Source organism: Filicampus tigris, chromosome 10 (assembly GCF_054856515.1).
Source record: "Filicampus tigris isolate MCC_2025a chromosome 10, RoL_Ftig_1.0, whole genome shotgun sequence".
Classification (NCBI taxonomy): Eukaryota; Metazoa; Chordata; class Actinopteri; order Syngnathiformes; family Syngnathidae; genus Filicampus; species Filicampus tigris.
This window is the reverse complement of record NC_141226.1, coordinates 23,356,391-23,372,688: the sequence shown is the minus strand read 5'-3', so window position 1 is coordinate 23,372,688 and position 16,298 is coordinate 23,356,391. Positions and strand designations below refer to the sequence as shown.

General features: G+C 42.2%; 2 protein-coding genes across 3 annotated transcripts in view; one reads left to right on the top strand and one right to left on the bottom strand.

Annotated features, from left to right (window-relative positions):
• Positions 1-25: 25 nt before the first annotated feature.
• On the bottom strand, positions 26-9,187 carry nmnat3 (nicotinamide nucleotide adenylyltransferase 3). 2 transcript variants are annotated; one of them, XM_086043784.1, is made up of 7 exons: positions 9,077-9,187; positions 6,297-6,419; positions 5,569-5,706; positions 4,345-4,528; positions 3,380-3,459; positions 1,926-2,125; positions 26-798 (listed from the first exon to the last, which is right to left on the bottom strand). In XM_086043784.1, exons 2-7 carry the CDS (start codon positions 6,343-6,345, stop codon positions 583-585), a joined length of 867 nt encoding a protein of 288 aa, XP_085899910.1. In that variant the 5' UTR covers positions 6,346-6,419; positions 9,077-9,187; the 3' UTR covers positions 26-582. The 2 variants fall into 2 exon arrangements, with proteins under 2 accessions (XP_085899910.1, XP_085899911.1); XM_086043785.1 differs by lacking the exon at positions 9,077-9,187 and adding an exon at positions 8,611-8,648.
• The window catches only part of clstn2a (calsyntenin 2a), a 100,336-nt gene continuing 92,823 nt past the window's right edge, over positions 8,786-16,298 (top strand). The window contains exon 1 of the mRNA XM_086043781.1: positions 8,786-8,971. Within this exon, the coding sequence (XP_085899907.1) occupies positions 8,899-8,971 (73 nt within the window). The 5' untranslated portion in view covers positions 8,786-8,898. The remainder of the gene's footprint in view (positions 8,972-16,298) is intronic.

Below are 16,298 nucleotides of genomic sequence, written 5' to 3'. Positions count from 1 at the left end.
AAAAACAACAGCGGCAGCCACATAGTAGCGTTTCAAAAATTCATGTTCTTTACTCCCAGCCTTACGACACTGCATAAATAAGAAATCTACGCGAAAACATTCACGAGATAGAAATTCATCCACTTTCTGTCCATGAAGTGAAACAGAGCAAAGGCTGGTGAAGATGTTTCCTGCAAAACACATTTAAGTCCAACATCAACGCTATTGTTGTTGTACAAATCTCCCCCCACATTGCAGTGGAGTTAACTAAATCCCGCATACCCCCCCCCCCCTCCGCCCCCGACCCTGACTGAAGAGAAGCTCTGATCTGTGACTGAATTCACATTTCAAGGATGTCTATGTTGAGCTCACTCTTGTCAGTCATCCAGATTCTCTGCTGGTAGCTTGGCCTGCATGAAAGCTCCCCCCGCCACCCACTCAACACCCCCCACCTCCCCACCCCCCGGCAAGAATGACCTACCAAACTATAATAGGAGCTCAAGTGCGATGTCAGACGTGTTACCGCCGTACGAATGTAGAGCTGGTGCATCATCGGCTCGTGGAACTAAATCCCCGGCCACTTGAGAGAAGCATTGATGTGTGTCAGTCGTCCAGACTTGGCAGAGGCTGCTGCGCTTGTTTGGCGAGCGGCCTCAGAGCCATGCCCTCATTTCTCCTCTCGCTGTCCTCGGTGTAGAGGTTGTGCTGCTCAATGTATTCGATCACGCGGTCCGGGATCAGGTATTTGACGCTCATTCCCCGTCTGAGAGCCCGCCGGACCTCTGTTGCGCTGATCTCGTTCCTCGCCCATTCTTTCACCTGGAAGACGTTTCAGCACAATTAGTAGGCCAACCCCGCACAATGCGCGACAGTTCAGTCAGGTCCGGCTGAATCGCTAATGTGGAGAGAAGAAAAAAAAAAAAGAAAAAAAAAAAGAGCCATATCTTGTATGTTAAAACTGTATGACCTGACAGTAGAATATTTTCAAAATGATCTTTTGAAAAATCATCCCTCTCTGGTTGAATCTTATGCCTATAATTGAATTTGAATGACCATTTTAAAACTTGCCATGGAATGACAGAACTCGGTGTCAAAGTTTCTCGTGCACATGCCAGCTGCCGCCATACAGCAGCATCATGCTGATGTTTTTCTTAAAGTGGAAATCAACCCAAACATATTTTTTTTCAAGAATATGTTCCACTAGTCGAAGCACGGCCTTCTGATTGATATTGCGTTTGTGGAATATGAGTTAAGCAGCAAAATACACCCCTTTTAAGCCATCTCAGGGGGCGGCCATTTTGTCATTTCTATCGACTGAAAATGACATCGCCGCTACTCAGGGCTCAGGTAACGACCAATCGCGGCTCAGCTTCACAGGTGAGCTGTGATTGGTCGCTACCTGAGCCCTGAGTAGTTGTGATGTCATTTTTAGTAGACTGGTCATTTTTAGTGGCTAAAAACGAGTCGATTAACTCTTATTTCCCAAACGCAATATTAATCAGAATGCCGTGCTTGGAACATATTCTTGAAAATAAATATGTTTGAGTTGACTTCCCCTTTAACTACATTATTGAACTCCGGTTAGCTAGCTTATGTTTTTAATTGATTGCACATACCCAAAAAGATATCATCGAACCGGTAACATTTCATGTTTGGCAACTTTCCAACGTGAATAAGCCGCGGTACCAAGGTAGCAGCCGTGGCCAACGTGGACTTGTATACAGTGCACGTTGTACATACAAGTGCATGAGGGGTGTGGCTTTGGTCAGGGACGCGAGGGCAGGGAGGGACGAGTGAAGTAAGGCTACGTTCAAATCATGCTAGCAGCATGAAAACCGCAGAGTGCGCATTTACATAACGCACAGTTTGAACATTTCATTCAGTGATTTGTTTGCGTGCCACCAGAGGGAGCTCATTTACCACTCCACAATTGCACACCCACTGACCTGGAAGATGTTTTGTCTGTAACGCCAAAGGGTGTCTGATTCGTGCACCGTCTGCTCGGGCTGCAGCCCCCCTCGACTGACACACACCAAGCCGAAGCGCCCCGCCACCTCCTCCGTGTGGTCATCCCGCCACAGGCCAGGGATCTTGAAGGTTTCCAGGAAATCGGCTCCGCAAAGAAGCTTGAGCTGAGGAGGAAGGCCTGAAGGGAAAAAGAAGCACAGAAAGTGAGTGGGGAAAGCTGTGTCCAAATTAATTGGGGCTGCATCCTTCGGAGGCTGCACTTGACGGCCAAGGCGATAAGGCTAGAAATGGAAGATTCCTTCAAATGCAGCCCACAAATGTGTCTTTGTTTATCAGCACTCACCATTAGTCACAACCTCTTGCAGACATTGCGGATTGCGGTTCCTATCGAAGGAACAAATTTGGCATGTTGAGCCCCTTTTGTGCTCACGTAATATCTACTGTATATTGTAGCCACAATTTACATTCCCCCCCCCCCCCAATCTCATGTCTGGGGCTTTTGGCAAATTTCAGGATGAACTAAAATTGTGACTTGACAATTGAACTTAATTTGACCTCTTAAACCTTTGAATGCACATGTCCAAGTGTTCAATGTATTTTCTTGCACAATATGCCGACTGTATTTTTTTTTCCGCGATTGCCCAATTCAGTTACATTCAGCTGCATAAATGTCCACAGGACTCAAGGCTAAAAGGGCTTTTATACGTTGCGCGAGCATGGGTGAGATCCTAGTTGTGCAACAATGCAAACCAATGCGACCTGTGGTCGTTAACAAAGTCTTAAAAGCGGCGCATTGAAATGCTCCCTAATACTCTGAAGCCAGCCGGTCGGCTTTTGCTTACGCACGTGTTGTAACACATTGCTAGATACAAATCCTTCACGCTGACTCTAAGCTTGTAAAAGAGCAAAATATGCAGAAGAAAAGATTTCACCGGGAACCATGTGCTTTTGTACACTGGAACAATTGGCAAATGCAGCATTTGTGTAGCTTAGCACAGCCGTCTCCAAGCAGCGGCCCCGGGAGCCAACAGGCCACACTGTTAACTCATTCACTGCCAGACATTTTCAGACCCACTTTTACCCTCATGTTTGAAAACATTTGAAAAAAAAAAAAATAATAGAAATAAGTTCCAGGGATTGAATGGCTGAACTGTGAAAAGACAAATAAATTCGTCAATGGCAATGAATGAGTTAAATTGATTATCTTTTAAATTTATTTACGTTTTTGTAGCAAAGCGTATATATCCCTACCTGGAATATACGTCAGCACGCTTGGCGATTAGTTCCGTTTCTGAAATCAATTGTTCATAACCTGATTTAGCTGGTAAGAATATTTCTTGGCAGACAGATATTACCCAAAAAAAAAAAACACACAAAAAAATCCCCCTAAAAGGGATGCGGGTTTAAGGTTTTGTGGGATATATCTTCTTACTTTGTGAGTTACTGCTGTTTCCACTGGAGTCTTCATGTATCCTCTGTTCATACTCATTTAGAACACGACCATAATGATACCTGTCATGAAAAAGGTGGGAGGTTATTTAACTTCATGTGAAATATAAACCAATTAAAAAACTTTTTTTTTTTCTGGCATGTTTGACAACTTGTGTATTATTCAAATGCTGAATGACGCTTAATCAGACGAAACTGGATCAGAGTGACAGAAGGAATAATTGTGGGGGGGGGAAAAAAAAAAATCACTTGTGGTGCCTCTGTTAAGCTTCTTAAAACAGTTCTATTCCAAGCGTTGGTTCGTGAAACGAGGTGTGGTGCTTAGCGCCTGGAAACAACGGGCCGCTTTATGTCATGATCAGCACCCGCGTTGCGCAAGCGGGGACCGGGAACAACAATGTGAAGGGGAGGAGCAACGCTGGTAAGGGGATTTGTGTGGAATCATGAGAAAGGGGGAAGGACAATGAAAAAAAAAAAAAAATGGAGGTGGTTGAATGAAGCAAGCTGAGGGCCCAAATTAGCAATAAGAAGTAAGAGCCGCTTTCATGCGGCAATCCCAGAAAATTGGGGCATAAATAGTTCGCCTGTCAATTACAGACAGAACATACTTGTGTGAACTTGCAAGTATGTAGTCAGATCATTCGATGCATGGTGATGCCAACAATATAGTGACATCATTTGCACTCGGCCAAAAGTGTCAGCACCCATGTTGACCTTAAAATATCTCCACACAGATGACATGGCTCGCCACAAAAACAAAAACAAATGCAGGCTCAGTTTTACGTGGTATCGGTAGACTTAGTTATTTCGCAGAGTACAAACGAATAAAGGGTGGCGGTAAGTTGAACGTGCCAAAACAATAAAGTGACACTTAATGATCAAAACTGCTTAGACGTGTTTAGTAACAACTGAAACTTCGTATAGAGCAACTACAATTTTAACTCTCACCTCATGGTGACCACTGTTTCAGTCCAGTCAGCCTGCTGGCTCTCCCATTCGTCGACTTTGACCCAGTTTGAGTTCTGGAGCGCCATCTTTGCCATGGCAATCCTGTGCTTTGCCGGCGCCAGGCCTTGCTTCCCGTAGCTGTCACTCACAGGAGACACGATGCCACCCACCACTTGGTACTGGCCTGGGGGGAGAGAATATGAATTCCCTTTTTCTAGGTCAGGAGAGCTGACACAAAAAAGGAAAAAAAGCATAGGCAACACTGTTTGTGTTCCTTTAAGTTTTGCGAGAACGCATCGTGTCAAGAAGTTCAATCAGGGATTGAGTTACAACAGAACGTAACATTTGCAGTTAAGGAATGAACTGATGTTGAAGACGAACGCTATCATTGTAGTTTGAAAGTTGACTGACTCTGGCCACGTGATATGATGTCACCTCGTGGTTCATGAAGAGTTAGGTTTTTTTTCTATCTCGAAAAGGAAGCAAAGAAAAATTAAGTCAAATAATGGACAACTATAGAAATACTGGCATATTAAAGTGGTTCCTTGAAGAGTTTAGGAAGAACTTCACCCGGATGCTTACTCAGTTGCAGCAAGCTGTTTTAACTACAGAAGCTTTTTGTATAATCAAGCTTTTGTACATGTAATCAAGTACTGTCATATTCATGTAAAAAGCACAATGTATATATTCCAATGACATGAAACATGTCGTCTCATGGCACTCATTTTCTCCTTTCCCAACACACTGCAGTACAATAATGATAGTAAGTAAACCGAGCACACGCCCCACCATAAAAACATTGAATTAGCTAACATTACATGACCTTGTGTTGGTGATTGTTGACATGCTGTCGTGGTACGTATGAAAGTATGAAATGATCCCAAATTTTGGACATTCTATCTCTTAACTTTTCCTCCGGGCTGGCCGCCATCACGCCATCTCACAGCTATTTCAGTGGAGCCTAAGTCTGCACTAACATTTGCCCGCGTGGAAAAGATTTTACTTTCACTGTTTTTGGAATCGAATGAATCAATTAGTTCAATGAATTGTTGAAACTCAATTTGAAACGTTTCTGTATTGTTGACTTATGCAATGGTTCATTTCTCTTAGAAGAGAAACAGGGATGTCAAAGTGGATGTGTCCATCTGTCTACCTCACATTAGTAACGCACACGCAAGCAGCAAAGACAAAACGTGACCACGCGACAAGCCAAATTCCGCCAACCTGTGCTGTGCATGTGGTCTCTGGCCAGCTCAAACAGCCTCATGTGTTGGTTGGTGATGGGATTGAACGATCCGCAGGCTAACAAGACTAGCGGCACACGCATTTTGGTTAAAGTCCTTCTCAAGATGGCAAAAGGACCTGAAAAGGAAGAAATAACATATAACATATAACAGACTGACAAGCAATTTGAATTTCAGGTCACTGATGACTGGTTGTGGACATTTGTGTGAGTGTATTCTCGAGTAGCCCAATCGAACAACACTGCTTTTATGTCTGTGATATCATGATGAACACACGGCCATGTTTTTGGAACCACAGAGATGCATTACAAACACATACAACTACATTACTCTGGGGCGACTTTACCATTAGAAAAACACAGTCAACTGCCTCGGGCCGCCAGATTTACACGGGTGCCAAACATTTATAAAAAGTGAACGTTTTCTTCAATTTCTTATTGTTTTGTTCATGAATTCTCACTCATTCATCAAAATTCTTAATCCATCATGATTGTTTTGAGTTCTCCCCCCACCCTTTTCATGTAATGGGCTATTCTATCTAGTTAGGCAGAAATATTTGAAGTACTTAATCTCAAATGTTAAGGAAAAGTGATATAAGTGAGAGATTAAAAACAAACAAACCAAAAAAAAACAAGCACTTCATCACTAACAAACAGGACAGTCAACTCACTGTTCACTGAATATATACTGAGATGGGGAAAAACGTACCTTGCATGTAGTTTTTCCTTTCTAAAAATATTTTTGTGTAAGGCCGCATGTTTATTTTGAGGACGTCTACTAGGAAGTAGCAGCCACAACAAACACCTCTATGGAGGCTTCCATCTTGGGTTTCTGTAATAATAAGAATGCGGATGTGACGTCACACAGGTTCCGACTTCACTGAAATGCAGATGTGTTTTTTTTTTTTTTTTTTTTTTTTTTTTTAATAAATTGAAACGCCAAAACTCGAACATGATTCACATAAGTATCTAAACACTAAAAATAGCAGTGAAACGAGAATGTGTTACATTTCGGCTTGGGGTAGATGTTTTTCCACGTTTTTTTTTATGTGTCACACTGTTTTACTTCCGTAGGTATGACAAGCAAAGGTTTTTGGTTCCTCACTGGGAAAAAAAAAGGTTTAAGGGCGACACCTCGTGGACGGAGTGTCATAACGACGGAGCTGTCCATGGTACATATTCAATTTGAATTGCAGCAACATAATACGACGATTATTAAATGCATGACGTAAGACTTTTTTCGGGGGGGGATTATACGTGGTAATATAAACATTTCACTTACGTTATTTCTAAAATATGAATTTATAGAAAACAGTTAATCGCAGGGCACATATAGAAACAGACAACCATTCACACCACTCCTAAATGGGAACTGAACCCACGCTGCCAGGACCAAAGTAAGGTGAGTGTAGATTGATAATATAATTCAGATGTCAAAAACTTTTGGGTAGTGGTCAGAGAGTAAATTAATTTGAATTCCAAATTAAGAGTTAAAAAAAAAAAAGATACATGTCAAAAACCAAAGAGGCAATGAGCACACCGCTGAGATTAGGACTAAAAATATGCCAGTTAAAATAAAATATATGTTTTATTGTGAAATCTTTAGCAAATCCCATCTCTTATCTCCTTTTGTAATGATTAGTGAAAAGAAGAAGCTAAGGAGGTAAAGACACTTCATTATATTTTTCCCTTGACTGCTTTAAACCAGCTGACCCAGGGAAACAATAACAAAGGAAAATGTGACAGCATGCACATGTAACCTTGTGTTTCTGCATGTGTGTTTGTGTTGTTGTTATCCTCTAACTCACTTGAGGTCTGTCTCTCGCTCTAATCCCTCGAGTGCACACACCCACACCCAAGAGCAGAGGAAAAAGGAAGAATAATTGGAGAACATATGGTGTGAAAGCTGAAAGTCTTAAATTTCTGACAATGTAAGCTGTGCCGTTCTGATTCTTTTTAGGAAGAGGCAGCTGGACTGTATCAAACTTATCTTTCTCAGTGTGATATATTTCCATTCCCCAAATCGATTTTGGCACACATATATAGGAACGTGTAACGTTAAAGGGACATATCACTGAAAATTGACTTTAACACATTGATGCTGAATTCTGCAAAGCATGATAAGAAAGGGTGTTCAAGCACATGCAACATGTATCCCCAACCTTTAAAATAAATACATATATACACACTTATTTTGCATTAGAAAAATCTCATGGCACACCACCAGACTGAAATGCTGAAACTGTTACTCCGTCATATAATTAGCAGTATGAATTTTTTATACATGATCAATTCTTTCAATTCTGTACAAGTGTCAGAAAATACATAGGTAATTAAAAAAAAGGTTGTTGGACTCGTACCTGGACATTATTATCATGTATAAATATTGACACTTTGGCATAAGCACAATATCGTGAGAATATTCTGCGGTATAATTTAGTCGTCTTGCTTGATTTATATTCAGGATGTATAACGAACATGAGTGAAATATGTCATTTAGATATGGGTCTGGTGAAATCCATGCCAATAGAAATTATATGCATCATTAGCGGGGCCAAACACTTGAAATTGACTTTGTAACTTGTGATATCTGATGGAAGAGCATTTAATTGTTCTTCCTGTCACTATACATGAAATGAATGAACAAAGATACATTATTTGGAGTAAAGAAACAATATATATTTTTAAATCAATTAAGTGAAAGTGGAGAATTTCCCATAGAACGCTTGATGATCCCTCATGGGAATTTGTTGGGAATCACTACGCCATTAAAATGTTAATTCCCTTCAAGATTGATTTAAACATTTTCTTCAATATTGAAATATCAATTGTATTGTAATCCCCACTGAGAGTTTACAAGTCATTTTGTTCAATATGTCGAGTGCCATAGAAAAGAAGCGGGCCAACAACAGAGGAAACGTGATTAAAAACAGTTACATTTAAAGGCAAAGTAGTTTCTAAATGGCACGTATGGTAACAATTATGTTGAGTTTGAGTGCATCAGAAAATGATCGCGGTTTTACCAAATTGAGTGCTTGCCGCCTCGGTAGCCGTTACTATTATCCCGAACAACTCCAACGTTTTCTGTTGACTCAAAATGACAACATGTGGTTTTATTTTGAAACGGAGTTGAAGGAAATGACATTCGACGGAGACTATTGGTCGCTTTCTCTCTCCGAGCACTCAGTGAACGTCTCTCTACACGCCCAGGATGAGACAGAGCGGCCAGTGGAGAAACACGCACAGCTCCACAAACGACGACAACCCGGCTTAGGAAGACGCGGAGGCATCAGCCGTACCAAGCGACCACCATGGCCAAAGTCGCCGTGTCTATTTTGCTCTTTTGGCTCGTCTGTGGCCTTTGCTGTGCTCTCGGTGGAAAAGGTAGGAAGTGCACAAATATTTATTGGAGCCTAAACTTGTTTTTGTTTTTTGTTTGTTCTTAAAACGCATCTTAAAGTTTTCAGAACGTCAACTTTAGCCACTTACCCGGTCGTTGCTGTTTTAGGACTTGTGCTTCATAGGATCTCGTTTTGAGACGTGTGTTTGTGTTTTTCCTCCCTTGGGAGTTGCTGTGCGGTGCATTGCTGGAGCGGACGTCACAATTAACGGGACAGGTGTTCAATTAGTATTTGCCGGAAAGGAACGACTCAGTCGGGAAGTCTCCTTCCCTGGCAACGACTCGAGCCCTTAGTTCTCCGAGGTTGTTTTTTTAAAAATACCAAGTACCACCTAAAAAAAAAAAACCCATTAACCTCTCTAAGTATCTCCATCTTGACCAACAATGAGACACAGTAGTGTCGTAGGGCTAAGTGTTCAGAGAATGTCCTCCGATTCTGGAATTAACCATGTACAGTAGTAGCTTGCTGACTTGCTTGATTTGTGTGGAGTGTCTCCGTGGCTATCGCCGTAATTGTTGCCCAATTCCTTTTTGTATTATTACAATGTATGCAGCTTCCTTGACAATCACATCATGTTGTTTGTGGTTCAAAAACAACAACAGAAAAAAAAACCCAGTATAGCATATGTAGCGCTTCAATACTTTGCTCAATAAGAACAAGCAAGTGTTGAAGTTTTCCAGTTACGGAGAGTCGGTATGTGTACGATGGGTGATTCTCCGTCTGAGATTTATTGCCGATTGTCCAGTTCAGTCACATTGATTCACGATGTGTGCGACGTGGCTAAGGAATGCATGTGTCAGGTTTTTATTTCCATAACAACGTTGATCAAACTGACGTTGGGTTCAAGTGTGCCTGATTGGCTAATTGAAAAAAGTGACGGTGGGCTCAAGTGTGCCTGATTGGCTAATTGACGGGCGATGCAAATCAAAACAGCGAGACTGTACTGCATGGAGGGTCGTCTTGGTCCGGGCATTACATTCAATCACATCCTCTCTTGAAAGCTACTGTCAAATCTTTCACTTCTCTTTCCGACACACGCGCATGAATACGCACATGCAGCACTTACTGCTGTGCCCCTGAAAAGCGGGGACATTGTGTTAATTGGGTCTCTGGAGTAAGATTGTGGGGCTGTCTGCGTTCGCCAAGCCAAACACAATCATTATTTTCTTTGTTTATAAAAGACCTCAATATGGCTGATGGCCAGACAAACAACTAGCTGGGCTTAGCCCTCATTTTCTGCACGGACCACCCATCCAATTTTCAGACATGTGAAGTCTGTTGCGCTTTCCATATCACCACCTCCCAAAAATAATGGCCTAAGTGTTTTTCTTTCTTCTTTTTTTTTTTTTCCGCAAAACACGAAAAACGCAACCAAATACTGATTATGTTATTTGTTAATAATTTCATTTGTGGGGTAAAAATGGATGATCTGTTTAACTAAGGATGTAGCCGATTTGAGCAAAATCAAGCATCATGCGAGAAAAAATATTGTCAAAACTCAGCCCAGGGCTGGGCAGCAGGTGGGAGTAAATGATTATTTATTGTTTTTACAAGCCTGAATAATTTTTCAAAAAATGCCGGCAAATCTTTTTTACATGAAATATGGGAGGAAATTGCAAAAAACAAAAAATCCAGGAAAAAACAAAATACATACGCGATAAACAGCAACTATGCAGGGGTTGAATGTAGTTTTAAGTTGTAATGTCACCACTCACCACTAGACGGCAGACACGTTTTCGTTGCGCTTACACTGGGTCTTATACTGCATATATACTCCAATGTGAGTAGGCCTAACACTTTTTTTTTTGCCAATTTGCAATGATATGCAGGACAAACATAGCAGCACAACAATAATAGTAACATTTTGAGGGAGTTTATTTTTGTGAACGATAACTTAATGTTGGTTTCTTGTTCAGCAGTTTTGTACTGTCCTTGAATGCATTTTCTTTTTCACGCAACCGAGCCCTTTAGACTGGAAAATGAAATTACAGTATGTAGTTATTTTGTTGTTTGCTTGGAAACTTTTTGCTGTTGGGTTAGCGTAGTGGATATTTTACACATACATTGAGAAATGTATGATCGGAAATGAAATAGATTAAAAGCATGTATTTTGCCCACATTTGAAATGACGATTTTGCCGTTCATCTAGTGCGTGCTGGGTCCTACGCGGCTCCTCAGTAGCACTGATGAAAAATTCTGTCCCTCCCAGCATTTAAGTTGCCCATCCCTGATTCCTTCAAGCATTATTTTAAGAAGGTGTCAATATGCACGTGGTGCAGTTGCGAAGGCCACAGGCCACGTTCTTCATCCTGCCGTGAATTGACTGTGTGGCTTTCACCCCATGTAAGTCGATGAATAAATACGCTTTTCCGAAGATGTGTTGTTGTAAAAAATCAAATCATTTTCCCTTTGAAGAGGAAGACGTCAAGGCCACATTGTCCTGAACGAGTAGCGCCACCGCCTTCGGCAGCTCGACAGAGCTCGGCAGAATAATGTTTACGTGAGACAAAGGCTTTCACATGCAGGAGACCAGGTCCAATGCAAAGGGGGGGGGGGGGGGGGGGGGGGAGGATTTGCTGTACGCTGTGAAGAGAAGAATAAAGGGAGGCGAAGCAATTGAAACCAGATCAGATTTATGGCCATCCTTTCAACAGAGTCGTCTAGCTGCTTTATCCCCGCTGGAACATAAATCCAGCCGGTGACGTGGAGCGTAGACGCATAACTCAGGTGCTTCTCTCCTGCACTGGCTGGACAGGCTCTGCTGGGAGTTGCTCTGCCCTACCTTGATGCTTGTTGTTTTTTTGTTTTTTTTATTACCCCCGCCCCCCCCCATCTTTACAGTCATTCACTCCCGAGTGTCTTCCCGCATCCTTCTCACTTTGTTTCTCCCCTCCTCTCCTCCTTTGACCGCGCATCACTCTTTACTGATGCGCTCTGCTGAGCTGATGCCATTCGGAGGGCAAAATTGTCATAGCGAAAGAAAGACTTTCGTCATCCTCGCCCACCCCCACCGCTGCTTTCTCCAAGCTTCGACGGCCTTCCTTCTGATTTCCGAACCTGCCGCTCACGATCCCTTTCCTTCCACCTCCACGGGTTCAATTTCAAAGTTTTATGGGCTTAAGTGAGACGGATAAATGACAAGGCGCTCTCCTCTCGGCCCGGCTTTGCCTTCTCACCTTGAGTGTGTGGCATTGTCACTCTATTATTACCCTGCCGCCCTAATTATTTCCATTTTTGATATTTTCTCCATTCTGATTTTTCAGCTTTCTCACAAAAGGTGCAGTACAACCTCTGAAGTTGAATCCAATAAGAAAAAAAAGCGGTCCCTCGATTTACGGGTTTTTAAGCCCTTGGTCAATTTTTGGTTGTTTGTTTTTTGCTTGCAAGATTTCTTCCAAACGACCTTCATATATGCAGCCGTTCTAGTGAAGTGGGGGAAAAAGTTAAGTTCATGCCCTCGACAACAAGAGTCACTGTCGCGGTCACCGATATATTTTCAAACATTTGTTGAATGAAAAAAAAAATGCAAAATGAGAACACTGGCAAAGGAGCTGCTGTAGATCACAACTCACACCCAGACGCTCACACACAGACGAATGGGCCGACTTGATGGCAGCTCCAGATGCCACTTACTGAGCCACGCCCCTTAAGGACACACATCCTACACTCGGGCTCAGAAATTAATCAAATTCATATCAATTTTGCAATGTAGTAGATGGCAAATTTGAAATAGCAAACGCTGCAATTTGGGGAAAACAAAAAACAAAAACAAACAAATCTCAGCTTCATTTAGGTCAGTCGGTAGGTTTTTTTTTTATTACAATTTACTTTTTTCCAGCACGTCAGGTTTTTGAGATTTTCATTTTTGTTTTTAAGTTGGACCTATAAAAGCTTTCACAATGTGGGTTTTACCATGCGTTGTAATTTATAGCGATGACGTTTCAGAAAAAAAAAATCCATGAAATTTTTACATAAACATTACTAAATATAGTTATCACATTATTATTATTGTTATACACAACAATACGCACAGTCGTGATACTTAATGCAACCCGTTCCATGTCTTGACATTATCTTTGATGTTTCATGCTTTTATATATATTTTTATTAAAACCACGTAATGCTGACAACAAGTACATTTTTGTAGATTTTAGCAAGAGGAATAAATATGAGCGCCTAACGTCTCCCTTTTGTGAAATGGCGTTTATTAAGCCCGCTTTACATGAATCCAGCTCGACACTCGCCGAGCGCACGTGTGTGTGAATGAGTTGTGTTGAAACGTTTGCATTCATAAGCATTTGGAGGACTGTCACATTGTCGGAAACGAGAGCGAGTATGCAAATCCGCCTCCTAATTAGGATCTTAATTACCCAGCCAGGCTAATTAGAATATGTCCGCTGAGGCGTAAAGTGGAGGAGCGAAATATAAGGGTCACCAGAGCACAATGCTCTGTTTGCTATTGAGAGAAAACCGTATTTTGAATTGTGTGCGCGTTGTTGCTTTTATGCCACACTGACACCAGCTGAGCCAAAGGCTTCACTGACTGAACTGCGTCTGCACGACTGAGTCACCGAGGGTTGATTAAGGCCAAATTTGGGCACTGCTTCAACGAGCCAATAGACTTCTCTGTGTTAATCCATTGCGTCTGGGGCGGGGCGGATGGTTTCATCAAGATCAGCTTTCCATCCACTCATCCATCGGCGCGTTTTCCATCCCAGCTTACCGCATCTGCGATTGGTTGCTTGTTAATCACAAGACGATAACGAGGGGAGCGCATCGAGTCGGAACTGATCCCACACTGTGGTCGATGGAATCGCACTTTGGATTGCCCAAGAATTTGTTTTGTTTTTGCAAAACGGGGAAATAAAGCCAATCAATTGAACAGAGAAAGAACGCAGTCCGCTGGCTTCATCCTCCGCCGATTCGAATGACCTCGATGATTAAACCTCATTCACTGCCAAAGACGTTTTTATGTCTTCTCACAGTCCAGCCATTCAATCCCAGGAATTGATCTTTTTTTACCATTTTTTTTTTTTTCAAACGTTGGGGTAAAAGAGGGTCTGAAAATGTCTGGCAGTCAATGAGCCAACCCCAAAATGATCCACGCAGGGCCACTAGTCCAAACACGCCATTCACGGATTCATATTGCGTTTGTGGAGTACGAGTTAGGCTGCGACCCGTTTTCAGCCATCTTGGGGTCGGCCATTTTGTCACTTGCCATTGGCTGAAAATGACATCGCAGTTGCTCAGGGCTCATGTAACAACCGATCACAACGCACCTGTTTTCCGAAGCTGCCGTAGGAATTTGAATTGTGAAAAGATTTGAGATTTCCTGACAGGCACACGCTATTACTGACGGTTTGGAGCAGTTAGAAGCAGGGGCGGAGCCAGAACGCGGCTAATGGGCGGGCCTGGAAAAATCAGGGCGGGCCTGAATATTTCTCTCACTGAGCACAATCCTCCTATCCCGACGCATCGTATATTCAAATAAAATGACAAACTGAATGATATGAAGTTCAGGTCCTCCTTAGACAACCACAATTATACCATTCTTAATATTCCATCAAATAAAGAAACACAACGAAACACATTTGAATTTTCAAAAATAATTGTAATAATTTACAAAAAATTGAAAAGTACTTTTTTTTTTTTCATGAGTCTCACTGGGTGGGCAGTCTGTCAATCTGGGTGGGCCTGTGCCCACCCAGGCCCACCCATAGCTCCGCCCTTGGTTGGACGCCTCGCTCAGGGTCGCCTCCCTCAACCTTTTTCATCAGCGCTTGCGTTCTCCTATGTTACCGAGCAAATTGAAATTTGAGCACCGCAACCGCGTTGTTACCTGTGAGGCGACGGTAATAATAAGTCTGAAAGAAAGTTCTCACAATTTGTCAGGTCGAGCCCGTTAAACCGCTTCATAGTTGTCCTTTTTATCGCCGGTTGGGAGACCTTGTCCATTCTCCTCCGTTCGAATTGTAATTCCAGTCCAAGCTCATAAGCCTTCTTTGTATTGATCCTGCAACTAAAATGTGTTTTTTAGTACACACACACACAGAAGCACAAACATGTCTTTTTTTTTTTAAATGTTAGCCTGAACCTAAAGTGAGTCATTCTTTTTGTTGTTGTTGTTGTCCTGTGCGCCTCGCTTGTGTAGTCGGTCCAAAGCTGCCGTCAAAGGCTTTGAACTAGCTTTATGTTTTTGGTTCTCGTCGCGTCTCAGCCCTCCCAATGAAACGAGCATATTCGCTTTTGAGAGATTTGATGCCGGGGATGTTTTACAAGCGCAGCTTGTTGCGAATGTTTCGGGGAAGTGAGCTGAGTCTTTATAGTGCAATGCAATGTCACCGGTGAAGCAAGAACACATCACTTATACGACAGCGTTTTTATTTCGGAAGACGTTACAGTGCGTGTCTGATCGTCAAGTCAGGTTTTCTTCTCACTTTAGCCCTGGGTGCCTGCAGCAGTTGCATTTGAAGTGTAGAAAGAAAGATTCGAGCAGCCAGGCAAAATGAAAGCATGTCCTCCACAAGAAGCTTCTAATTTCTTCAGAGTCATCAGTTAAAAAGAGCGATCTGTTTTTTTCCCCCCCCCCCCCCCCATTTTCTTCTTCTTTGACTCTCCATCACCTCAATGGCTCTCATCTTCTACCAGCTGGGTAGCCGCAAATATTTGTGCAGCTCAAGGTCACTCTTGTTGCCTTTTGGTGATGCTGTGCACCTCTTTTGTCACCACACTTCATGTTGACTCTCTTTGTCGTCTCATGTTTGCACTTTGACGTCTTCCATGTGATGAATTGGTTAGTTGGTGAACAAAGGTTTAATAGAGTGATTTTTATTTTTTTTTCCCCCGCCCCAATTTTTTTTTTTTTTTTTTTTTAAAAGATCAAAAAGCAAGTCAAAATGTAAGAAACTTCAACTTTACTTAGACTTAAAATCAACAGTAGGTCGGCTGTGTACGGATGAGCGTTCGTGCTGCAGACCTATCGCACGCATATGCTATTTATATTCACATACTAAAGTGTTCCAGGTTGGATTTGAGGGAAAAAAAAAATCTAAATTGTACTGTTCACACTGTGTATATATATAATACAGTATAGTGATAGCCAGCCAATCACACATTTAAAAAAAAAATAATAATAATAAAAAAAATTTCCTATTTGTCCAGCTGGATGAAAGCTATTGGGCCAAGAAGGGTTAATCAGACAGTTGATTGATCCACTTAACGATGTCGAAGCTGCAGGCCCGCAAGACGGCGCTTCTGTCTGCTCGTCTACGTTTCTAGATTCTCGGCAAACTCCTTTCCGCCGCGCTCGG